The sequence below is a fragment of the Ictidomys tridecemlineatus genome, chromosome 2 (genome assembly GCF_052094955.1).
Source record: "Ictidomys tridecemlineatus isolate mIctTri1 chromosome 2, mIctTri1.hap1, whole genome shotgun sequence".
Classification (NCBI taxonomy): domain Eukaryota; kingdom Metazoa; phylum Chordata; class Mammalia; order Rodentia; family Sciuridae; genus Ictidomys; species Ictidomys tridecemlineatus.
In genome coordinates this window covers 226,969,335-226,995,848 of record NC_135478.1, presented here as the reverse complement: position 1 = coordinate 226,995,848, position 26,514 = coordinate 226,969,335, and the positions used below count along the sequence as shown (strand labels likewise).

The window sequence follows — 26,514 nt, the reverse complement described above, 5'->3', positions numbered from 1 at the left end:
TTACAGAAGGGAATTACACATGAAATGTTTAGGCAAAACAGTAACTCCATTTATAAGGGCAAATAATTCCCCAAATCTATTTCAAAAGAATTTGCTAACAAGGGATACAACAGAAGAAAGAATTAAAACTGAATGTTTCTAATTTTCATATTTGAAGAGAGAAATGTAAGGGTTTTTAATATAAAATTGGAAATTAAAACGATGTGATACATCATATCAAAACATTCTACCCTCCGTTAAAGGATTGAAATATACCCAAATGCAGTAAGATGATTGTTTTAGTATTGCATTTTAAGTTTTATAACTCTTCAGTTTTACTTATTATTGTAATGTATCTGGTGGCTAGATCCCAGCCAATGATACAATATACTATTCTCTCGCTTTGACAATAGTGACTTTGTTATTATTGACATGGTTTATTTGTTGAATAAAAACATTTGTGATTTTATTGTCTCCTTAGTACAATTAGCATTAAAAGAGGGGCTGGGGGATTTGGGGTGTAGCTCAGTTTCAGAATGCTTGTCTAGCACGTGTGAGGCACTGGGTTTAATCCTCAGCATCACGTAAGAAATAAGTAGGTATTGTGTTTCCATCTACAACTAAAACAAAAACAAGTATCACGTCTTAAAAAAAAAAAATAAGTGGCAAGGAGGAGTAAGAAAACAACCTTCAGTGGGAATAGATAAATGACAGGAGAGTTACAGGAGAGTTTGAAATAAACAAAGGACAGGAGAGTTTGAAGTAAACATGTTGTGATGAAGAAAGGTGCCTAAGCTAGAAAATGTGTGAAATAGATAAGGATAAAAGGTAAACATGTTTTGAGGTATTTTAGCACAAAACAAGTGTGATTTTCTAAGATAAGCAAAGATGTAAACAAGATGTGATGTAATAGAGACGATCTGTTAAGATAGGATAAGAAATAGAAATTATGGAATAAACATGTTTTTGGTTTAAAGTATTGTAAACAACTATAGTATTTAAAGGCCAGGAAGGCTGAGCTCTTTGGCCAGTTCAGACTCACTATGTGTGGGTCAACATCGAGCGAACTGAGTCCCACCAGCCTCTGTGTGATGTGATGTGATGGAGTGAATAAACCGGGCATTCGAAAAGGCATCTCGCGTGTGGCGGCTTCTTCTTTCAAGACACGGATCGCTGGCCGGGAGAGGTTACCTGGGGCAGGGGCAGCCGTGACTTCAGGACCACCCGGGAGCGGTCGGAGGACCTCGCCGCCGTCCTTTGCTCGTGTCAATAACCAAATCTTGGAAACAAGAAAATAAATAACATTTTTATATACCCAATGTTGGGTTACAAATTGGTCAAAAGAGAGGACAACTATTCCCTTTGGACTATTGGTTGGCTTTAAGGAATTTGCTGTAATGAAGAGATAATAACCACACCGGAAAAGGCTTCTTTTGTTTTGTTAAATTTTAATTTTTATTAAAAAGGTCAATCTCCCATTCCTACCCTTTACTGATTATACTAAACTACAAAATAATACCGTAGTTCTTCAGTACAATCAGGCTAATTGTTTCATGCTGAATTTAATGTTTTAAACGTTAATACACGAATTTGACATATACACATTCTGTACACAAATAATATGTACTTTTCTTTCTTCCCGACGTGTTGGATAAATGTTTTTAAATAAAGGCTGGATTTAAAACGAAATAAAGTTCTTTTGCTGATTTGGTAATGTTTATAAGTTCGGTAAAAAAATACTTCAAAGCACATCATATAGATATTCACTATTTGTTGGCTAAAGGTATGTGTTTGAGCGAAAATGTTTCTGTTCCATCTCACTCTCCTCCTGTAAGGAGACACTGTAGATAATCACTGTCGAACATTCAAACTGAAGTCCTTCTAGAAAGCTGGCCCTTACATCTACACAGTTGGTGACTGTAATTCAACAGTGCGTCACCCTGCTCTGGGGACATTGACGTTATTTGCACGGCCAAGTAATGAACATTAAACAAAGCGTCGCGCTACTGACCACTCACGCCCAGGCCAGGCCGACGCGCACCGGGACCCGGGCGGAGCAGCTCGGGCACCGCGGGCAGCGCCGCGGGCGCCTGCGTCCACACCCACCGTGGGGCGCCGCGCGGAGGCGGCCTCCCGCGGGGACGTGCGAGACGGGAGGGCGGCCCGGTGAGGCTCGCGGGGACCGCGCCAGGAAAGGCCGCCGAGCTCCGCGCGGCGCCACCGGCACACAGCGCCGGCCCGGACCCGCGCGCGCCGACGCACGGCGCCGAGGAGGAGGCCGGTGAGCGCCAGGGCCCGTCGACCCTCCGCGCGCCGCCCGGGCCGCGGCCCTCCCTGCCCGCGCGGATCCCTCCGCGCCAAGTAGTGCGCGGTCGCGCGCGGGAGAGACGTGCGGGGCCCGAGCGCCGCGCCAGGCCGTCGCCGCGGGCCTCGGCTGCCGGGCAGTCCCCGGGCCAGCGGCCCCCAGCGCGAGCCGGCGCGAACCAGGGCCGCCCGAGCCGCGGGGCCGGCGGGCGGGAGGCAGGTGTCCCGCCCCGCCCCCACCGCCCCCGGCAGGAAGAGGAAGGGGCCGCGGCCAGACCCGCGGGCCACCCGCCGGGCTGCGCAGGGCGGGGGCGCCCTGGCTTGGGGAGGCGCGTGACCTAGTTCGTCCTAAAGTGGATTTGACAGGTTGTCAGTCGGCTCCCCGCCCCCACCGCCTTCCGGGTCCCTCTCCCCCGCGCGCCCGCGTTCCGGCTCGCCCTGGCAGGGGCCTCGCGCCGCCGGGCGCCCCGCCCTCTCTGCTCGCGCTCCCATTGGTCCCCTGCCGTCTGGCACCCCGCCCCGCCCCGAGCCGCCCTTTCGCTGGCCGCGGGCCGCCTATCGCCCGGCTCGCCTCCCCATTGGCCTCGCGCCGCCGCGTGCCCCGCCCTTCCCCCAGAGCACCCTCCCATTGGCCGCGCGCGCCTGGCGCCCCGCCCCCTCCGCTGCTCCCTTCCCCGCTGAGCCCGGCTGGTCGCTCGGCTCTCGGTTCCCGCGGGCTTTCCTGGCGACGGCCTCCCCCCTTCTGGCCTGGGGTCTTGCTCCTCTCCCTCTTCTTTTCTCCACGTCTCTCCTCTCCCTCTTCGTTTCCTTACGCCTCTCCCCCTCCTGCTTTCCGCCTGTTCCGGGAGCCGAGCCCGGTCGCCTGGCTGCGCCGTGCAGCCGAGCGAGGCCCCCAGGTCCCTGTGGAACTGCGCTCCCCTGCCTCCAACTCCCTCCATCATCCGACCTGCTCTTTTCTTCACTGCTCATTTCTTTCTTCCCTGAAATAGGAGGCAGCTAGTCCCTTCTCCATTCTCCTTGTTTTCAGTCTGTACTGTTTCTCCCTTTCGCCACCCCACCCCACTCCTTGGTTTCCCCCTTGTCCCCGCCCTCCCACCTTCTCCCTAAACTCAGCCCGATGGAACAGTGAGAGGGCGAAGATAAAAATGGGAAATGTCAGTATCAACATTGTTATTGTTTTTGGTTGCTGAAACGGAAGATGAACTGGAATGCCCAAATCAACTCAGACCCAGGACCAAGATTGAGTTCTTAAAATTGCAAGTGAGACTGCAACGACAAAATTAATTATGCCAGCAAAATTATCAGCTTTTTCAGGCAGTGGGTGGGGGCGTTTAACTCTTATTTTCATTGTTTGCAATATTGAAAATGGGCTGAGGTTCGGGGCCAATCTGCGCACAAGTCATTTGGAATAAACAGTAGAAACCTTAATTTAAAACGAGGCAGATTGGCTGAGGGTAGAGCTCAGTGGTAGAGTGCTTGGCAAGATCCTGAGATCAATTCCCAATACTGGAAAAAAAAAGTGTGTGTGTGTGTGTGTATGATACAATGAAGAAACAAGTAACTTTCTCAAGATTATTATAGTGGAAGATCTTAAATGTGATCCCAGGTAAGACTCCAGATGGCAGCTCATTAAAACATCCAGAAGGCGGAACAGGCACGTATACCTTTCCATCTACCACAGGCGATTTCACAAACCTCCCAGCTCTGACCTACAAGGCCCAGCCTTCTGGGACCCTTGTTGCCTTTCCAGTTTCACTCATTACATTCCAAGCACACTGAGGACCTTTCTGCCCAAACATTTTTTGCCACAGGGCCTTTGTATTTGTTATTTCTTTGCCCTTCTGGAGCAGCATTTATTCAGACCACCCATGTGACTCAGCTCATGTGTCCACTCAGGGAGGCATTTCTTTCTTTTGCTTCTGTACTGGGTATTGAGCCCAGGGATGCTCTACCACTGAATTACATCCCTGCCCCTTTTTAAACTTTTATTTTGAGGCAGGGTCTCATTATGTTGCTCAGGCTGGCTTCAAACTTGCCATCCCCTACTTCAGCCTCCTGAGTCTCTAGGGTTATAGGTTTGTACCACAGAGTCAGACTCAGGGAGGCATTTCTTTTTCTTTTTCTTTTTTTTTTTTTAAAGAGAGAATTTTTAATATTTTTTAGTTATCGGAAGACACAACATCTTTGTTTGTGTGTGGTGCTGAGGATTGAACCTGGGCAGCACGCATGCCAGGCAAGCACCCTACGGCTTGAGCCACATCCCCAGCCCAGGGAAGCATTTCTGACAACTGTCTAAAGTAAATATCCTCCCTGCCCCCAAACCAGGTACTTTCTGTTATATTACCCTGTTATTTCCTTCAGAGCACTTAGCACGGTCTGAAATCATCTTGTTTATTCACTGTGATGGCCTGTTCCCATTCTCCCTCCCACCATTAAGATGTGAACTCTTGGAGGCAGGGGCCTTCTCTCTCTCTCTCTCTCTCTCTCTCTCTCTCTCTCTGAGCTGTGTCTCCAGGACAAGGCAGGTGCTTAACAGTCCTTGATGAATAATAGCCACATTTGCTATAATCTGATGGACTACCAAATTGTCCTTCCTTTCAGATTCTTTTTTTCTTTTAAGAGAGAGAGAGATAATTTTAATATTTATTTTTTAGTTCTTAGCGGACACAACATCTTTGTATGTGGTGCTGAGGATCGAACCCGGGCTGCACGCATGCCAGGCGAGCGCGCTACCGCTAGAGCCACATCCCCATCCCCTTCCTTTCAGATTCTGTCAAAATTGTATAGTCATATCTATAAGGAAGAGAATTTGAAAAATAGTTATGTTCTTTGTTAATAGACTGTTTCTTTGATTTCCTTACTTTACTTCCTGCTATTCCTCAATTAGGAGGAGAGTGAGAAACAAGGCCTGTTGTCCTAAGGCTGCCCTTTTGCCCACTTCTTCTCCAGCTGTTCACAGAATGGAGTCCCTGGCCTTGCCCTTGCCTTGGCCCCAGGTGGGCAGATATTTGGCAGGCAGCTCCTTCCTCCAGGGCAGTCTCAGGCTCTTTGCTTGGCAAAGGGTTAGAATGGGGGAAGTGAAGGAGTCCTGGTTCACTGTGACCATTTCTGGAACTCAGCTGCTTCCCTGGAGGTGGTAAGTGTCATCCCTGCAGGGCACGAATGAACGAATGCAGAACTGAAGAAAAGGGCTCCTCCCTCCTCCTTCCCCTCCCCCTCCTCCAGCAAACTGCTACAGTTCTATTCAGTAGCTAAGTCTGTCTGATCTTTCTCAGTGTGCTTGGAAATTGTCACATGCTAAAGCCAAGATAACCCCTGGTCAGTTGCTGGAGGGTTGAAATTTAGTCCTACCTATTTCAAACAGTCAGTGGGAGCTTGATGCAGTAACCTCCAGGGGTCCCAGTAACCTCATCTGCCTTTGCTTATCTTATTTGTTCTAGTTTTAGAGATAACAGCTCATAAGTTTTAATTGCTAAAAACTATCATTCCCAAAAAGAATACTTGGCTTCCTCTCAGAGCTACAGAGAAGCAGCCAGCAAGAGTAGAAGCCAGTGCTTCCTAATGGATGTCCAATAGGAAAGAGTGCCCTTCTGTTCCTGCATATTGGGTCATTCTGGCCAGTTCTGGGGAATGGAAAGTGTGGGGCAGGTTAAACCAACCCAAGCACAACCCTGAGGCAGAGGGGTGGGAGTGGGGATGGATCTGAATTCTCAGTGCTGTTAAGACAGAGGAGAGGGAGCAGTAAATGCTGAGGTGGTATTCTGCTGCTTGCCTAGAAGCACTTAGCATAGTGCAGGGCACTTGCAACAGTGAATACATGTGAGGTACAGCTGTGTCCACAAAGGTGATATGGTATGGGAATTAGCTGGCATTGAGTCATTCACTTCAGGTCCCTAATCTGCCACTAACTACTCATCTTGTGATTTCAAATCATGAAATTTAAACAATTTTAGAAGCGGAGGAATTCTTAGAGGTTCCTTCTGTTGTTGAACAGACTTCAAAATTGATCCTTGCAGAAGTTAGAAGTCTGAGTCTGAACTTCTTCCCCTGTGAAGTGAGGCTGACCTGGCCCTGACTACAATCAGGATTATGAGGATCAAATGAGGTAATGTTTATCTGAAGGGCTTGGGAAAGTAGCAAAAAATGCTATTGTTATGCAAAGCATTTTTTTGTATTATCAATGTAGTAGTGATGCCTCATTAAGAGAAGAAAGGGAGACTGCACTCAAAGGATAAGCTTGCTTGGCTCCAAATGAATAGCAGCTCTGAGATGGAGCAAAGTGTGTGTGTGTGTGTGGGTGTGTGTGTGTGTGGGTGTGTGTGTGTGTGTCCCAGGCATGGCACTTGCTCAGTTGAGGTGGAGAAGATGGATGTCTGTAATTGAGGTGTGGTTCTGGTATCTCAGTGATGCCACTGCTTGATACGTCCTGCTTCCTCAAATGTTGAAGTATAACACCAAAGAAGCACACTGAGGCAGGCAAGCGTAGAGAGTAAGAAGCTCCACTAAAGGATAGTAAAACAGACTTCTCCCGGGGGAAGAAGAGGAGTCCAAGGCAGAATCCGTGGGCTGAGGAGGTCCTGTCCCTTTCTCTGTCTGAAGTTTCCCGGGTTCTGCATTCTTCTCCCTTCTCTTGTTCATTCCCCCTCATCCTGGATAGTGACTGGGGGATGTTGGTGGAGTGGCCATGGGGTGGGTGAGCAGGTGGGCTGGAAGGGCAGAGGTGGGTTGCTAGGCTGGAAGGGAGAGGCAGCCCAGGGGGCTTTGGTGAGCAGCTCCCTGTGGCTCAGGAGTTGTTCAATTAGCAACCTTTTTGGGAGGGGGAGTATCAAAGGGCTTTGGAGACATGAACATTCCATTCTCCCAGGAGCTGTTTCCAATTCTCAAACTTGAATCAAACTTTATTTTCTCCATCAGACTCAATTTACCTACCTACACTGACTACCTGTTTTTAAATCTGGCTTCACCAGGAGGGTGTGCCTGGGAAGGCCCTGAGGATAAGAGGCTGCTGTGGTAGGTGACCACACATGGAAGTTGTCCTTGAGTTACTGACTTGGGAGGACATGTCAGGGCCAGGAAGAGGAAGCCTGTTGCAGAGTTTCTTACAATTACCTTTTGCCACCCTCTTAGATCAGGTCCTCTGAAAAAGAGGTGCCAAGAAGATGGTCATGCGGGAGATTTATTAGGGGGAACATAATCCTAAAGAAAGCTGGAAGAGGTGGAGAAGCTGACACTGGCCCCAACACCAGGGATGGTCAGCAGCCTGGGAAGAACAGAGTAGTGCAGAAGGCCTCAGCTGCAGTGCAGTTCTGAGAAGGCTTGTGCCAGGCAGACCACCAGGGCCCAAGCCACCATCAGAGGAATCTGGCAGGAACTGACCTTCTTTATTACCGCTCAGTCCCTAGTTGAGAACAGTCCAGTGGAAGGAATGTGGTGGTGGTGGATGCAGAAGACAAAAGCCAAAACTCTTACCAATGACACTTCCTGCTGCAGAACCAGGATGGGTGTTTTCAGTGTTGCCAAACCATCTCATGAGTTTCAATATGGCTCCACCCATTTATTCATCAAGCTGTCTGCCATTTGTTGGTTGCTGTGGCAAATACACATAGGGCCCTGTCTTTCCCAGCCATCTTCCAATTTTTCATATTTCTATTTTAGTGAATTTTTGTTTCCTGTGTTGGGGATCTAACACAGGGCCTCATACATGCTAGGCAAGTGCTCTACCACTGAGCTACACACCCAGTCCTTAATTTCTCTCTCTTTTATTTTTTAGTTGTTGAGAGACCTTTATTTTATTTATATGTGGTGTTGAGAATTGAATCCAGTGCCTCACACATGCCAGGCAAGTGCTCTACCGCTGAGCCCCAGCCCCAGCCCAATTTCTCATTTTTAAGTGACAGGTATTTCTAAATGTCAAGTTTCCTTGCCTGCTGACCAAGTTGAATTCTGGTATCTGGGTGGGTCTGTCCTTCCTTCTTTTTTTCCTTCCTATGATGATTGAACCTAGTGGTGCTTAACCACTATCCCAGGGGCTGGGGATTTGGCTCAAGCAGTAGCTCGCTTGTCTGGCGGGCGTGCGGCCCGGGTTCCATCCTCAGCACCACATACAAACAACAATGTTGTGTCCGCCAATAACTAAAAAATAAATATTAAAAAAAATTCTCTCCCTCTATCACTCTCTCTTTAAAAAAAAAAAAAATCCACTATCCCATATCCCTAGCCATTTATTTATTTATTTTGAGACAGGGTCACACAAAGTTGCTTGCTTGTTAAGTTGCTGAGGCTGGCTTTGAACTTGTGATTCTCCTTCCTCAGCCTCCTGAGCTGCTGGGATTAAATGTCTGTGCCTCTGCACCCAGCTTCTGGGTATTTCTTAACACTGGGTTAATAATAAATGTTAAAATTGCAATAATATATTTTTTTATAATTTTAATATTTTTTAGTTTTCGGCAGACACAACATCTTTATTTGTATGTGGTGCTGAGGATCTAACCCGAGCTACATGCATGCCATGCGAGTGCGCTACCGCTTGAGCCACATCCCTAGCCCAAAAATTGCAATAATAAACCCAAGTTTACCCTATTTTGTGATCAAAACATAAATAGCTACATTTACTTTCCAACCTTCCATTGTTTCTTTGCAGAATGAGAAGAGATTTTAAACTGTCAGCACTCCTACACACCATTAGATTGGTAAAGTCCCAAATAAGAAAGTTTCTGAGTATTAAAGACAGGATCTCACTGTGTTGCTTAGTGCCTCGCTAAGTTGCTGAGGCTGGCTTTGAACTTGAGATCCTCCTGCCTCAGCCTCCTAAGCCGCTGGGACTACAGCTGTCCGCCACTGACATCAGGAAAAACTTTTTGAAATTAAATAGTTGAAGGACTCAATAAAGTTTAAAAAGAAAGAAAGAAAGGAAAGGAAAGAAAGAAGAGGAATTTAATTAGTTTAATTTATGAAGAGGAAATTCAGATCTTGGGGAGAAAATCAGAAACCTCTTCCCAAAACTGCCAGGAAAATTAAATTTTTTCTAGATGAAGAAGAATAGGGCTGATCAATCATTTCAGAAGCCAGATAGGGAACAAAAGATAAGCAAATTAATTACTCCTGCTAATGTGTGCCTTAGAAATTGATAGAAAGGTAAAGACCATAGGAAAAGAAATGAGGAAAAGGGTGAGAAATGTGCAATTAGGGTTTGAAATAAACCAGTGAAAAGATAAAGAATACACAGAAAATGAATGTGGGATGAGGGAGAAAAAGCAATTATAACAAATAAATGTGTGAGAAATAGAAAATGAAGGAAAATGCAAAAAAAAAAAAAAGATTAATAGGAATAGTTCCTCTGGGGAAATATTTATATTTCTATATTTTAAAACTTTAATCACATGCCCACTCTATTACACAGTGCTGATCATGTCATCAGTATAAAATAAAAATCCACACAAAAATAGAAAAGCTTAGCTTCTGACTATGGTTTTATCATGTCAGACTTGTGGATTGTATCTTCAAAGTGTAATGTTGAACAGCTGAATAAAAACTTAAATTTCAGCCAGGCCTGGTGGCACATGCCTATAATCCCAGCAGCATGGGAGGCTGAAGCAGGAGGATCACAAGTTAGAAGCTAGCCTCAGTAACTTGGTAAAGCTGTAAGCAACCTAGCAAGACCCTGCCTCAAAAAAAAAAAAAAAAAAAAAAGACTTTAAGTAACATCTGGGTATATTTTGAAATGTCTTTTAGGGCTGGGGATGTGGCTCAAGTGGTAGCACGCTCGCCTGGCATGCGTGCAGCCCGGGGTTTAATCCTCAGTACCACATACAAAGATGTTGTGTCCACCGAAAACTAAAAAATATTAAAAAAAATTCTCTCTTTAAAAAAAAAAAAGAAAGGAAGAAATATCTTCTAAATTTTGGAATTAAGGCAAGAATAGATTTTTCTGACATGAAAACCTAATGTAAAAAGGATCCAAAGTAGTTTTGGAAACTTACACATGAAACAGCATTGCAGTCTTGGTTCATGGGTTGTTATACCTTTTTTTTAAAAATTACACTAATATTGGGCTGGGGACATGGCTCAACGGTAGCGTGCTCTCCTGGCATGCGTGGGCTGCTGGGTTCGATCCTCAACACCACATAAAAAAATAAAGATATTGTGTCCCTAAAACTAAAAAATAAATATTAAAAAATTACACTAATAAAATTAAAATAGAAGTTTTTCAATTAAAATGCATGTAGGGGTGAAATATGAATTGTGTAATGTTTGGGTCTTCAACAGGCAAGTCTAAGATTGACTGATAGATCTTGTTCTTTTCTGGAAAGGAAATGTCTTCAGAACTCGGGGTGCCTGCTGAGAGGACAAACTTGGGGAAAGCAGTCACAGTAGGGACCTCTGCACTGCAGGCTTCTGGAGTCAGTGAGCACAGGAGACAGTATACATAAGTGCCAAGATGTTTTTAAAAATTGATGTTAATCTGGATGTGTAATTTATTTATTTATTTATTTGGTACCAGGGATTGAACCTAGGGCGCTTAACCGCTGAGCCACATCCCCAGCCCTACCCCTCCTTTAAAAAAAAAAAAATTATAGTTGTGGATAGGCAGCATGCCTTTATTTATTTTTTATATGCTGCTGAGAAACAAACCCAATACATCACACATGCTAGGCAAGTGCTCTGCCACTGAGCTATAGCCCCAGCCCATCCCCAGCCCTTTTTTTTATATTTTATTTTGAGCAGGATCTAACTAAATTGCTAAGTGCCTCACTAGTCTGCTGAGACTGGCTTCAACTCATGATTCTCCTGCCTCAGCCTCCTGAGTTGCTGGGACAGTGGCATGCACTGCCATATCTGGCAAGTTTTTTGTTTTTTGGTTGTATTTTTGATTGTTGTTTATTCTAGAGAGGCAAATATTTCCTGAACTCTCTGGGATGCACTTTCCTTTCTGATGCATTTGGTCAGTTGGAAGAAACTTCTCTGGGACCTTGATTGATTGATTGACTGATTTCAGTGCTAGAAATTGAATCCAGAGCTTCTCACATGCTAGATAAATACTCTACCACTGAGCTACATCTCTAGCCGAACTGCCATTTTTGACACTGTATAATGTTTAAAATTGCATTTCAAATATGTACTGCATGACAAAAAGAGTACCACTGTTTTGCCACCTGGAATCTCGTCTATTTAGCACTGATGTAGCTGATGTCAAGCTCTGGTGGCACTTTAGGGAAGGCAGATTCTGACTTCTTTGTTCAATATTCACATTCATACAGTTTAATTACTTTTCAAGGCTCACACTACAAATGTGTAGAAATGTGTGCAGCTATTTTTCTATAACTAAATAATCACTCTTTTTTAAAGTTTGTTTGTTTATTTATTTATTTATATTGGTTGTTCACAACATTACAAAGCTCTTGACATATCATATTTCATACATTAGATTGAAGTGGGTTATGAACTCCCAATTTTTACCCCAAATGCAGATTGCAGAATCACGTTGGTTATACATCCACAGTTTTACATAATGCCCTATTAGTAACTGTTGTATTCTGCTACCTTTCCTATCCCCTACTAACTAAATAATCTCAATATTTGGATTTATAGTCCCTGTTCGCCTAATGGCAGAATTCTTAGTCTGCTAAATCCCAGGCAAATGTAATCCTTTCATGGTTTCATAGTTTTTCTTGATCAATCCTAACCTTAGTCAAATTAATTTTTATGGTGCTGGGGACCAAACTACATAAATTATTTTTTAAAACAACATTTTTATCCCTTTATTTATATGTAGGATCGAACCCAGTGCCTCACACATGTGCTCTGCCACTGAGCTACAACCGTAGCCTCAAACTACATCAGTGCTTGATCTCCACCTTCTCTTCTTGTTTACCCATCTTGTTAGCCATGGGCTGACATAGCATTTTGGTGTCCTATGGTCAGTGCCTGTTTTGCCTTTCTTTTGCCTCTGCTTCAGTTTATAATTATTTCTCTTCCCATGACCTTGAAATGCCCTTAATTTTCAGGGGGCTATACCCTCAAGTACCTGGCACATATTTCTTGGGGCCAGGGAAACCTGCTATTCTCTGAGGCTGTAAGGTGCCACAGAACATTCTGCCAGCTACCTTCTTGTCCATCCCACAGATATTCTCCACTGCTCTGCCACCCTGTGGGCAAGGGAGCTCCCCATGGCTGAGAATTGGAAGCAGAGACTCACCTTTGTTCTCAGACCCCCAGCCTTTCCTGGAAACTCTGGTTGTTCCCCATGTCATCCTTAGAACCACTGGAAGTTGAGCAGGGTCCCTTCTCAGATCTCGTACCACCAGCTCCCATTCCCTGCCTGACCTTCCTCCTCCTTCCTAGTTAGGGAAAAGGAGGTTTAGCCTGTATGTTTGTGGTGATGGGGTTGGGGGGGCAGCATTTGATGTTTTGGGGAAAAGAAGTCTCAGCTATTTTTGGAATCTCGGTGTTGAACCTATCACTTACTGATTTGGGCATTTTAATAAGGACCACTTTCCCTTAGGTAGCGGCAGGCTCTTAACTAGGTAACCAAGAATAAGGGGAAATTTTCAATAAATCCCAGTAGGAAAGAGATTATCAACTAATATTTAACAGCATTACCTCCCTCACATTTATCCAAAAAGGCCAAAGCAGAAACGGAGCGGTCTGGGGATGCAAACGTGCCCATAGTGTCAGTCCAGCCCATGCTGGATACAGGCAGGAATGAAACGGAGGCATTCTTATGCTTTGGTGTTTGCCTTTCCTCCTACTCAGATGCCTCGGCTTTGGAGCATTCTGGGTTTGCTTCTCTTGTGCATCTCAGCTTTCTCCATTCCGTAACCTCTGCACCAGAGGGTCCTTAGACTGGCAAGTCTGGAAAGTGCAGCCTCCTCATAAGGGGCTCTCATGAAGGGGCTCATTTAGCTGGGTGCAGACCACATAGAGACAGGACAGCACACTGCAGCAACCCATCCCTGTTGTGTTGTTTTGTTTTGAATCATACTTCTTTCCATGGTTGGGATGGATGCCTTTTCTCATTTTCCCAGACTCCAGTATGCTCATGGCTGAAGTCTGCAATCAGTGTTTTCTACCAACTCAGTGGACCAGCTTCTTGCCGCTCACCAGCCTCCACTACCAACATGGGCTCCCAGCTCCTTCTTTTCTCCAAACTTAGAAGTGTTCATTTTTGCTCCCTGTTTTTTCCAAGTCTCATCCTTTGCTCTCTGCTGGGTAGATCAGTTCATAGCACCCTGGTAAAGCAGTGTTGTGAAGCTGAAAGGGATCTGGGACAACAGCCAGGTCCCCCAGAAGCAGCAAGCTTTGTAGGGAATGTGCTCTAGAAATCACCATTTCTGAAACTCGGCTGCTGCTGCACATCTTGGAAGAGGAATATGTAGCCAAGCTCAAAGCAAAGGTATTTGGAGAATTGAAATCTTGCATGCCAGGAGACCTTGATCCCATAACCTCAGAAGCAGATCTGGATCCAGTCAAATTGAGGTCAAACTCTGATCAACTTCTCCACAGTCAGTAGAAGAAAAAAGCAACTTGATGTCTTGAGTCATATGTTTGGACACTAAAGATGACATTCAAGGGGATACTTAAATTCTAGGCATAGTAAATATATAGTAGATATATATATATATATTGACTTGTTGCTTAAGTCAGTGCTTCTCAAGCTTTTTTTTAGATGCACACCAACCCCAGAGGGTGAAGATGGGGACATCTGAGTGTCTGCATTTTTTTGGTACTAGGATTTGAACCCAGGAGTGCTTAACCACTGAGCAATATCCCCAGCCTTTTTTAGTTTTTATTCTGAGACAGGGTCTTGCTAAATTGCTTAGGGCCTCACTAAGTTGCTAAGGCCAGTCTCGAACTTGCAACTCTACTGCCTCAGCCTCCCAAGTAGCTGGGATTACATGCCTTTATCACCATGCCCAGCAGGTGTCTGTGTTTCTTAACTTGCTCCATGCGGATGCCTATGGTTCACAGGTCATATGTTAAGTAGCAAGACCTTAGAAGATAGGATGCAGATGACCCTCAACTGATGCTAAAAGAAATCTGAAATAAATTGGGGCTCAGTTGCAGAACACTTGCCTAGCAGGCACAAGGCCCTGGGTTTGAGACCCAGCACAGATGGAAGGAAAAGAAGAGAAGGAAAGGACCCATCCAAAAATGTGAACATGTTCAACTTATAACGTGACACTTGGGCTCCTTCCCTAAAGCCCTTTCTGCTAGCTGCCCAAGGAATCACCTTTGTTGTCATGTATCATTCCCTTCCCTTCTGGAATAGTTCATCTTCTTAGAATATAAGAAGGATACACCAACCCTTGGCAGTTCATGAAATTTAAGATCTGACCCGCCAGGGATGGATGGGAGGCAGGACAAATCAGGAGATCTCAGTAGCACAAGCTTTGGGACCTCCTCAGGATGTACCACAACACACCAGAATTCTCTGTGTCTCTACAAGTTTCAAGTTTCGGTCAGGTGTTTTATCTTCAAGCTCTAACATAAATGAATTAAATTTGTGTCATACCTTTTTTACCCCTTGTATGGCATTCCTTGATGTTAATTTTTTTTTGAGGTGGGGGACTGGGGATTGAACCCAGATGCACTTTACCACTGAGCTATATCCTCACCCATTTTTATTTTTTTGAGATTGGGTCTCCCTAAATTGCCCAGGCTGGCCTCCAACTTGCAATCCTCTTGCTTTAGCCTCGCAAGTCTCTGGAATTACAGGTGAGCACCAGTGTGTTTGGCTCTTAATATTAATTTTAACTTGCTTTTATATATGTATAAGTGTGTGTGTGTGTATGTGTGCGTGTGTGTATGTATGAGCACACCTAGGGGAAAAGAAGATGGAAATGAAATGGCATAATGTGACTTCCCCAAAATAGATTATTAAAAAGTCCTTGGTATAACACTCTTAGGACATTTAAAATACTCTACATTATATATGTTGGCCAACATGTGTTTGGGATTTATAACTAAAATGTTCTCTGTGAGCAGGATTGATCTTTATATCTTCACAAAATATGCTTGGCTTTTATTTGATTTTAAAAAATACTAATTGCTATATTTCAAAGGGATGTTTTTAGACAAGAGTTTCTCCCTAATCATAGGGATATGTGTCTGGAAATATCCTCAATAGAAGAATTCAGGATTGGGGCAATGAAATGATGAGTAAGAATCTGGGTTTCGTTCTTTTACTTACTAAATGTTAGTCAACTAATTTTTCTAAAGCTCAATCATGTCTTTGGCATCAGAGAAAGTGTCAAGTTTCTTATAAATTTGTTTTGATGGTTAAATAAAATTCACATAAAATGCTTTTGAACTGCTTTGAAAAGTTAACTGTTTGTGTTATAACTATTCTTATGGAATTTGAGACTTTCTGAGAACAATAGGGGGGAGTTTGAAGGCAAGAAATAAATATGAAAGCACTTAAATTCACTAAAATATAATGATAAAGACAAAAACCAATAAAAATATATCAACAATGTCTTATATTTCTTAAATTAGTAATAATGAGTACAGTTCTGACACCTCCATTTATCATTTTTTTGTACACATATTTTGTACACCTTCAGGATTTTCACTTCTTTAGAGTTTCAACAGAATGTTTTAAATTTTGTTTGGCTTTGTGCCAGCTAATCTGCATGCTAGAAGATGTTTGATTCCTGAGTCTGACTCTCTCCAAGTGTCCAAAGCTTTGTTGTTTGATTTTAAGAGACTGAAGCTTTTCTTCTCCTAGACACTGCCCTTGGGTTCTATTTCTTTCACAGAGAGGGAGATGACTTGGAGGGTTAGAGTAGAAAAGGCTTTGGGTAACAGTATTGACCCCACAGGGCTCCACTGGACCCCTTTACTGCCCAGGAGCATCCAACCCTAGCCCTGGCAGTTGCTGTCCTGCTTGTACACCATGAGCACAGAACTACTGGGCATGTGTGTGCTGTGTTTTTTTTTAATATATTATCTATGCCAGAGTGATTTTTTATTGTTGTTGTTATTTACCTTTATAGTGCTGCTCATTGAACCCAGGGCCTTGCACATGCTAGACAAATGCTCTACCACTGAGCTACACATCAGCCTCCATTCTTTTTAGAAACAACTTAGCTTTCCACCTGCCCATCAATTTTCTGCCTTGCATATGCCACTGCCAATAAAGAAGTCCTGGCTGCACTGCCTTCCCTGGCCATCAGGTCTCTGGGGCCTTTGGAAGATCAATCCTGGGCCCCCCACTCTGTGATGAATACTCACTCCCTGTCCCACACAAACTACTTGACCAAACTGGTGGCCCAAGCTTGCTGGGCTAGTAAGGAGCCAGATGGCAGCTTCAAGCCTGAACTTAAACACATGTTATACATATAATATACAAACACATATTATATCCAAACATATAAGTATACTTTAAATATTATGTATTAGGGGCTGGGATTGTGGCTCAGTGCATGAGGCACAGGTTCAATCCTCAGCACCACATAAAAATAAATAAATAAAAATAAAAGTATTGTGTGTCCATCTACAACTAAAAAAAAATTTAAGATATTATGTATTAAATGTATGTATAGTCTAAAAATGGTATTTCCGGGCTGTGGATGTGGCTCAAGCAATAGCGCGCTCGCCTGGCATGTGTGCGGCCTGGGTTCGATCCTCAGCACCACATATCAACAAAGATGTTGTGTCCGCCGAGAACTAAAAAAAAATAAATATTAAAAAATTCTCTCTCTCTCTCTCTCTCTCTCTCTCTCTCTCTCCCCCCCCTCCCTCCCTCTCCCTCTCCCACTCTCTCTTTAAAAAAAAATAATAAAAAAGAAAATAAAAATGGTATTTCCTCTTTTTTCCAATAACCACAACAGGAATGACTGGCCACTCCTATAAACTGGATATTTTCAGAGTACCAAAGTGGCGTCTAGACAAATTTACATATATTAGAATACCATTCAGAGAATACTCACATCATGGTTGAGAAGGGATTACTGCCTCTTTTTTTTTTTTTTCGCATCCCCAAACTCAAGTACTCAATTTAAAGATCTTATTAGAATTGAATCCTGCTCTTATTATAGAAAGAAACAGAACCTGATGGAGAGAAACAGGAAATGAAAAAGTCAAGACTTGAAAAGGAAATCGGTGGAAAAAACTTATGTTCCTTCATGTTTTTATCTGAAGAAACTGACTCCCAAAGTACGAAACCCAGAGGAAATAAGTAAGGCAAGTATTGATTTTGGGGGGTGATTAAGCCTTCCTTGGCAATCCCCCACTTTATTGAAGATGTTGCTACTTGTACATTTGAAGGATTTTTTTCCTTGGGTGAGACAGGCATTCCTTGGCCTTCTTGGAGTCAGGATTCAAGATCTGCTGATTCAGGGAGCTGCTCTTGGCCACCACAATCTCATCTACAGTCACAAGCTGCAGCACTACTTCAGCCACTGCTTGAAGTCCTTGGGCTTTGGCCATTAGGGTGTCCCACACCCCCTCCTGGGCCACATTTATTATCCCTTCAGTTCCCACTCCAATTAAAAAGTTCCCAGCCTGGTGAATTCCACTCATTTCTGCCATCACCTGTGAAACACCTAAGCCTGCATTCTCTGCCAAGGTTTTAGGAAGAGACCTCAGGGCTTGGGCAAATGCTAGGAATGCTGGACCGTTTGGCCCTTCCAATTTGCTTCCTTTATCTGAGAGCATTCTGGCCAGGGCCATCTCCACAGCGCCAGCTCCTGGAAGCAGTCTGGGATCTTGACACAGCTGGAAATAGGCATCAATGCCATGATAGACAGCCTGTTCTGCACCCCGGAGCCCCTCAGTTGTGGCACCCCTGAGGACCAACGTGAGGGCGGGGGTGCCCACAGATTCGCACTCAAATAGCACAGCCACACCGTTTACCAGCTCCTGTCTGTAAATCCGATGGCATCTCCCTGGCTCCAGGGGAGGAAGCAGATAAGTTAGCAGGGGGGTGCCCAGCACCTCACTCAGATAAGCCACCTCCTTCCGGGACTTGGCTTGAATCACCATGATGCCATAATTGTCGGCCAGGATGAGGGCTTTCTTATCAATGTCCCCCCATACCACTGCCACATTAATACCCCCAGCTGCCAGCTGGGCCACTTGTTTTTCTAGTAATTGATCACTTTCTGTCATAAATTTAGTTAGGTCATTGGGGTTAGAGAGATGGGCAGTTGCTGGTGCATTTGGGTTGGCAGGACCAAAGGGACAAACAAACAGAGCCACTCTGGCACCAGTCAACACTGCGGTCATTTGACCACAGGGTTCTCCAGATATTGCTAACCCTGGGAGGAGGTGCGAATCCTTCAGGGTCCCTCCACGCAGTGTGCACACTCCAACGCGCTCAGGCCTGAAGCTACCATCTGGCTCCCTACTAGCCCAGCAAGCTTGGGCCACCAGTTTGGTCAAGTAGTTTGTGTGGGACAGGGAGTGAGTATTCATCACAGAGTGGAGGGCCCAGGACGGATCTTCCAAAGGCCCCAGAGACCTGATGGCCAGGGAAGGCAGTGCAGCCAGGACTTCTTTATTGGCAGTGGCATAGGCCTCCCGGAGCTGGGTGCGAGGAAGCCCCGCCCTCAGGAGGTGCTCAGCCTGCTCCAGCAGGGCTTCTACCAGGAGAACCACGAATGCTGTGCCGTCCCCACTGTTTTCTGCCTGTGTTTGGGCTGCTTCTCGGACAAACCTGGCTGCTGGGTGCTCCAGCTGCAGGGCCCTGAGGATGGCAGCAGTGTAGCCCGTGCACACAGTTTCCCCATTATCTGTTACTAGGAACTTCTGCCGGCCTTGGGGGCCATAGCAAGGCCGGATGACACTGGCCAGGGTCTGGATTGCAGCTGTGCTGCTCAGCAGGTTTTCTCTTACCCCTCCTGGAGTTCTTTGGCTGTCCTCCAGCCTGGGCCCCAGCCTCTTAGGTAGTTCCAGGGCTGGAAGGACTCTGCTGCCCATGGCCTGGAAGAGGGGATCCCGTGGTCTGTAGAGATGCTCTAGAGACAGCAGTGATCTTTGAAGCTACTCTGGGGCTCAGTGGAAGCAGGAATCAAATGCCCATTACCTGATATGTGAAAAAGTCAACCTGGAGAGGCACTCTGGCTCAAGTCCAAGCATGATCTGCAGAAAGCTCAGTCCTAAAACCACCCCCAAAACTGATTCTGTAAGGGAGCTGGGCTCTTGGGGCTTCTGACGCTCAGTAGCTGAAATGGGATCTTTAATTGATGAAATCACAAAGTGGCAAATGGAACTAGTGGTAGGGAATGAGGTCACAGAAGGACTGTTAGAATTGGGAGGCTCTACTGGCAGGCAACAGCCAGATCTTATTGGCCAGCTGTGGGGTCCACATACAAGGCCAGTGATATCCAGCCTTCCTCCAGACCCCAGAGTTTCTTATAAGCTGGGGCAACAATGAAGAGGAAATGAGACAAAAATACCTACCCATTTCAGATTCCCAGCAGCTCTGGGGGCTCTTTTATTTGTTTTTGAAGGATAACAGAGAGATGGTGTCTGTGTTTTGTTGTTTTACTTTCTTTTGGAGAGCTGTGTAACTCTAGTCGTGTTTTGCTGTCTGCCTGCTTTGCCTTTTTGGCTATCTTATCAGCTTGTGCCTGTTTATCAGGTTCCTTCAGGTGTCTGTGGGTCTGCTGGCCTTTAAGGTTGCCTGTGGGAGGCAGCAACAGTGTATGTACCTGTGCAGCAACTCCCAGTGCCAGTGATGTCTCTGAGCTGGAACAGACAGCTCACAAAGGAGGGGAAGATGCTGACAGCCTACAAGTCATAAAAATAGAAATGGCTCCAGAGGGTCAGGGTGGTGGAAGACCAGCCTGACCCTAGTGGTAGCCCTGAGGCGGAAATGCTAATTGCCCTTCTTACCCTCAGCCCTTGGGATTTAAGTCCCTCTGGGCTGGGGCTGCAGCTCAGTGGTGGAGTGCTTGCTTAGCATGCACCAAGCCCTAGGTTCAATCCCCGATAACACACACACACACACACACACACACACACACACACACACACACCAAAACTAAAAGAGTTCTTGGGTTCCATCCCACCAGTGCAAAAACAAACACCCAAGCAACCACACAAAATAAAGGCAAACAACAAAAACAAAAACTAGACAAAACAATCTGGGCTGGGGTTGTGGCTCAGCAGTAGAGCACTCGCCTAGCACGTGCAGGGCCCTGGGCTCAATCCTCAGCAACACATAAAAATAAATAAAAATAAAAAAACCCCAACAATGTAGGTCCCTTCCTTTCACGTCCTGTCTTTCCTCCTCCTCCCTTTCCTCATACAGAATAATAATGCTTCTTTAATTTAACCAATGTTTCTGTAGTGCCACTATGTTCAGCACAATGAGAAATACAAAGATAGGAACTTAGAAACTATCAGTGAAACAGATTTGAACCTAATGAATCCAGCATTTGATGGGGGTTAAGGAGAGTACCAGGTGGGACTGATGAACACATCTATCCATTGAGTTAGGGGAAATCGCCCATTTTTCATTTGGAGAAAATTCTGTTTACTTTGTTTATTGGCCAACGTTCTAAGAAAAAAATAGGGCTGTGAAACTGACGACACTTTCTAGGGGTAATGAATGATAGGATGGTGGGTATTAGTTTAATATTTCCACAGGGGAAATGACGGCAAGAAAGAAAAGGAAACATGCCATAATGAGAGTTCAATACAGCTAAAGTTAAAAAGGAGATCATGGGGCTGGGGATGTGGCTCAATTGGTAGCGCACTCACCTAGTGTGCGTGCAGCCTGGGTTTGATCCTCAGCACCACATACAAACAAAGATGTTGTGTCCGCCGAGAACTAAATAAAATGTTAAAATTCTCTCCCTCACTCTCTCTTAAAAAAAAAAAAAAAAGGAGATCATTTTGGAGGAGAAAAAAACATTTTTCTTTGAAAATTTGATTGCTTTTGTAAGATCATTAATATAATTAAAAAGTATTTAGAGGGGCTGGGATTGTGGCTCAGTGGTAGAACACTTGCCTTGAATGTGTGAGGCATTGGGTTCGATCCTCAGTACCACATAAAAATGAATAATAAAGGTATTGTGTCCATCTACAGCTATAACATTTTTTAAAAAGTATTTAGAAAGTAAAGGTCACTTGGGATCCCAACCTGGAGATAACTATTTTTATTTTTTGATGAACATTTTTACTTTACATGTATTATAGGCATGCATGCGTAAGAATTTTAAATAAGTAGACTGACACATGTATGCTATTTTGTAATTCTTTTCTTCACAACATTATCCTGGCTCAGAGAATGTTTCTAGAAAAATATTATTTTGTCTGAAGACCATGGACAACTATTTAGATCTCTGCCCCACCCACTTTTGTTTTCAGTACTTGGGAATGAACCTAGGGGTGCTTTCCATTGAGCTCCATCCTCAGTCTTTTTTATTTTGAGACAAGGTTGCCCAGGCTGACCTGGAGCTTGTGGTTTTCTCTCAGCCTCCTGAGTCACTGAAATTTTAGGCATGGCTGCCACATACCTGGTTTGACTTCTTTTGATTTTGGATACTCCACTAAAAACATGTCCAGGTTTCTGAAAGCTTGTGATAGCACCAGGTAACAAAGGTTGGTAATGAGGCAAAGATGACTTGCTGGTTTTATGGAAATGTAAAATGTATCGACCAACACAAAATGTAGCAGAGTATACCTGTATACATTGTCTATAAAGATACAGTTTCTTTCTTTCTTTGTAATAGACACTTCTGTAAAAGATGGTTTAGCTCTCTAACATTTTCATATCCAATCCACTTATTGTACAAAGTTGACTAATTGGGAAACGAAGGCAGATAATTGTCACTGTCTCCACTGGGCTTAGAGGGTGGGTACAGGCAGTTAATTGGGCCCTTTCCTTACCAGCAGTGAGAGCTGTGATTGGAGAAGGCACAAGGTGTAGCCACATCCAGGGGAACACTGAACCGTCTTCATGCAGAAAGCAGAGGTGAAGGATGGAAGTGAAGTCTTAAATGAGAACTGAAGAAAATGGGGGGGGGGGAAGGAGAAACTGGTCAGATGAAAAGAAGAGCATGGGGCAGTACGGTAGTTTGTAGTCCATCAAACATAGTCCTGAAGATTGCAGCTGGTAAGGAGGAAGCAGGTGGGGCGGGGGAGGCAAGCACTTTTTGGAGGGTGGGACTCTCCACCCATTGAACCAGGCCAAGTAATCTATATTCCACCTGAAGGGTTGTGGGTGAGGTCTAGACTGTTTCTCATGCAAGAGTGTTCAACTTTATGTATGATCCTGTCCTGTGTGACCATAGAGCACAGAAGAGAGTGATCCTCTTAGCATTGTCAGTGAACACCGAAGATAGCTGATCTCGTCAATTAGGCCCCAAACTGTGTTTGTTGGACTGATTTTTTTGATGTCTTTCTACACAGATCAAACCAACCACAGAATTACCAAATCTCAATTTTACTTTTTACTTTGTGGATATTGTCATTATTAAATTCACTTTGGAGGGTTTTATTCATCCTTCAGGTATATAGATTAGATGTAAAACAAATATAAACAATTTTTCATGCCAGGAAGAGTCTACATATGGTTAGGCCATTATATACATTTTAAAATATCAATCAATCTATCATCTTTCATAATCTAGGCATTGGGGCACTTCTGGGGATGGAACCCAGGGCCTCCTGCATGTGAGGCAACTGCTCTATCACTTAAGCTACATCCCCAGCCATCTTAATAATATATATTTTTATCTGCTAAGATGTGTAAGCATTATTATAGGCTGCTTGGCAGTTTACTGGGCTGAATGATTTCCCTCCAAAAATTCATGTCCTTGCTGCAACCTCTGAATTGACCTTATTTAGGAATAGAGTTCTTTGTGGATATAATTAATTAAGATGATTAACCCCAAGGGTTGGGATGCACACCAGCCACTAAGAGAAAGGCATGGAAGAGAGTCTTCCTCAGAGCCTGCTGGAAGAAACCAGTTCTATAGATACCTAATTTGGATTTCTGGCACCTGGAACTATAAGAGAATAAATTTCTATTGTCTTCAGCCACCTCAGTTTGTGGCACTTGGGGATGGCAGCCCCTAGGAATTTAATACAGTGACTTGAGTGCCTAAAAAGATGATGAGCATAAGGAAAGGAGTGGGAGAGGAGAGCGGGAGACCTCGTCACTTGAGAATTTCTAGTCTATTACACTTGCCAGCAGAATGTTTTCTGTACCACCCTATTGTGAACAGACACAGACATCAGCTCTGGCTTCCCTAAATTATGGTCTTGGACACAATGGATGTAATTTTTTTAGTGTAATTATTATTATTATCATTTTATTTATTACTGTTAATGTTTAAAATATAAATGACATTATTTAATATAAAAATCAAAAGTTTCTTCAATTGGTAAAAGAAGTCCACATTAATTAGACAATTCATTATTGGTGTTATCTTTTTTATATTTTTTAATCTGTTCCAATTAGTTATACATGACAGCAGAATGCATTTTGATTCATTGTACACAAATGGAGCATAACTTTTAATTTCTCTGGTTGTAAATGATGTGGATATAAGTATTTAATCTATTTGCATGTTTTTCTATGATTATTTTCTCATTGCCTCCTTGTCCTTTTTGTTTATCATATTATACTCCTGCCAGGCTTAAAGTAGAGACCCCCAGAGAGCAAGACTCATAAGAAGCACTGCACAATTCCACTTATGCTTCATACTCTCATACTCAAATAAATTTTGAAGATTATTGTTCTGTTTGTTTTCTTCTCAGTTTCTTTAAGTTTTCCATCTCAATGGTAAAATATATACATTACTGAAGTTTCTTTTTCTATTCTTTTTTTTTTGCGATGCTGGGGATTGAACCCAGGGCTTTGTGAAAGCTATGTAAGCCATTAACACTGAACTATATCCCCAGCAAGGTTCAATTTTAATGCTAAAAATATGAGTGCAAAAATGATAATATCTAGAATTTAAGTTTTTATTTATTTATTTTAGAATTTAAGTTTTCACCTATCCTTCCATGGCTGTGAAATTTTGGTTTCAAAAACCAAGAACTACCACAAGAACAGCAATGAATCTTGATGAACTGAAGACTTTTAAGACTTCACGGGAAACCAACAAGAGATGGAAAACATCAGTAGGAAACTGCGGAAGAGCTGCAGGGATAGTTTCGTATTCACTAAAAGCAAAACAATAAAGACTGCACTCTAAATAAAAATCATTCAATGACAGTTCATAAGCCTTCAGTTAGTAAGACTGGACCTTTCTGTGAAGTTTTATTCAGTGTCTCTTGTTTGCTAGACTCTCAAATAATCTTCCCTCTTGTTCTTACTGCAAATAAAAGTCCCACATAGTCCCCCACAACATTTAAAATATATATGCATACACTTGAAAGAGTCCAATTATTTTACTTGTTTAAAAAGCTTTTTGCTGTTGCATTATAGTTATTTCAACTATTTTAGAAAATTGTTATAAAGTAAAAATCCCTTGTGATGCAGTCCTTCAGAGGTGATTGTTATTAACAGTTTAGTTAATATCTACCATGTTTTTTTAAATGCACATTTAGAATGTACTTATTAGAAAGTAGACATTCTAATTTTTTTTTTAAATTGCATTTGATCCCTCTTCCAGACACTCATATCTTTCTGACTATATAATCTGAGGAACCTCAGCTACATGATTCCTGGATTTTTGCCATGGAGGTCTCAGAGCTGTATAATTTGGATTATTGAGATGGAAAAACCTCTGGAAAACCTTTATTTGTGTTGAATAAGTATTCCTTGAATCCTTTATCAGCACCATGGCTTATATTTTGTTTGCTCTGCCCATGGTAACTTCATGTCAATGAGTTGGCTATCGGCTTTGTGAAAACAGATCCCAGCTCCCTGTATGCTCAGTGGTAAGAGAAATGGAGATGTAAAGCCAGGCTTACTCATACATCAGCCTTTATCTTTCCCGAAGTATCTCTACACACAAGCTCTATTGCTACACATCCATGCACTCTACCCCATTTCTGCTCTGTCTTTATTTCCTTTTAACTCTCCAGCAGTAGTGACTTGCAATTTGCATATACACATCTACACTTAAATTCTCCCAAATGTTGAAAAAGTGTATCAAAGTCAATTATTTTGATGTGTAATTTTGTGCAACTAAAACTCACAGTGGAAATGAGTATTCTAATTTCATTATTGAGGACAGCTGAACATTTGGATCAAGAATCCAATTTTGAAGATGTACTTGTGCAATGTAAGAAATAAATGTAAAAGGGTGAGTTTTTATATTTGTCCTTCATAATAATTAACTTCAAATATACCACATAAGTTTATCAATAATTATATGTTGTATTTCTATACGTAACACTTTAAATTTATAATTTGTATTTACCATATCAGCCGTCTCTCCCAGTCCCAAAGTTCATCTAGCTGTAAATTTAGTAAATTTGAAAAAACCTGCAAGGATTAAACTCTGAAGGATTAAAATGTCTATTTTACTATGTTACTCATTTTGGCCATTAGGGGAAAAAAACCCCAAAACCCTATAGTTTCAATTTCAATAGGCTCTGGAAATCAAAGTGTGTATAATTTTCCCAAGTAGGAAACACAGTTCAAAGTTAATGTACTGGCTATTGGGAGGAAAAGGTGGCAACAACACTGTGGAAAAGAAGCATATACTATTTTACCGTTCACAGTGCTGGGAGGGTGGAAGGAAAGCGCGCGGGGGCCCAGGGTAGGTGCCTACAGGGGGACAGTTTACCCCAGTCCTTCCACAAACGGCTGATTGGTCTTAACAGTCCCCTAGCCCCAACGTGCAGTTTCCACTCCCTGTGGTGACGAGCAGGGACTGGAAAGCAGGAGAGAGCGCGGTGCAGACCTTCTCCGTCAGGACAGTCCCTGCGTGGCTGTGCGCCTCGGGCTCCTGCAGCCGGCTCTGCCTTTCCGGAGGGGGGTCTTAGTCCCTCCGGCACAACACACTGAACACGAAAACCTCACCGTGTGTTTCAGCGTTTTATTTGCCAAGTTGTTGAGCTTCTTTTTGTCTGACAGCTTTATAAGCCCTCTCTGGATTTTTAAAAATGACGCTATAACCTCGCACTCTCAGCGCCACTGCACCGTAACCAACTTGCACCGCGTTTCTTCTGCACAGCCGCCTGCGACCATGGACCCCGGGTGACACCGGGCCTGGGGCGCCGGCGGGGGGGCGGAGGCGTCGCGTGCCGGTGTCCCAGGGCCGACCCCGCTGGGCTCCGGATCCCGGACTCAAGTCCGCAGCTTGGCGCCGCCCGAGCCGG

General features: G+C 43.8%; 2 protein-coding genes across 2 annotated transcripts; both read right to left on the bottom strand.

The window, feature by feature from the left end:
• Positions 1-732: 732 nt before the first annotated feature.
• LOC144368992 (uncharacterized) lies at positions 733-3,221 on the bottom strand. The gene is made up of 3 exons (XM_078028017.1): positions 3,096-3,221; positions 1,991-2,631; positions 733-1,258 (listed from the first exon to the last, which is right to left on the bottom strand). Coding segments are annotated over exons 1-3 (768 nt in total). The 3' UTR covers positions 733-1,257.
• Positions 3,222-17,473: 14,252 nt separating this feature from the next.
• On the bottom strand, positions 17,474-26,077 carry Cct8l2 (chaperonin containing TCP1 subunit 8 like 2). The gene has a single exon (XM_005326729.4). The coding sequence runs from the start codon at positions 19,201-19,203 to the stop codon at positions 17,533-17,535; it is 1,671 nt and encodes a 556-aa protein (XP_005326786.1). The 5' UTR covers positions 19,204-26,077; the 3' UTR covers positions 17,474-17,532.
• Between the last annotated feature and the right edge of the window lie 437 nt (positions 26,078-26,514).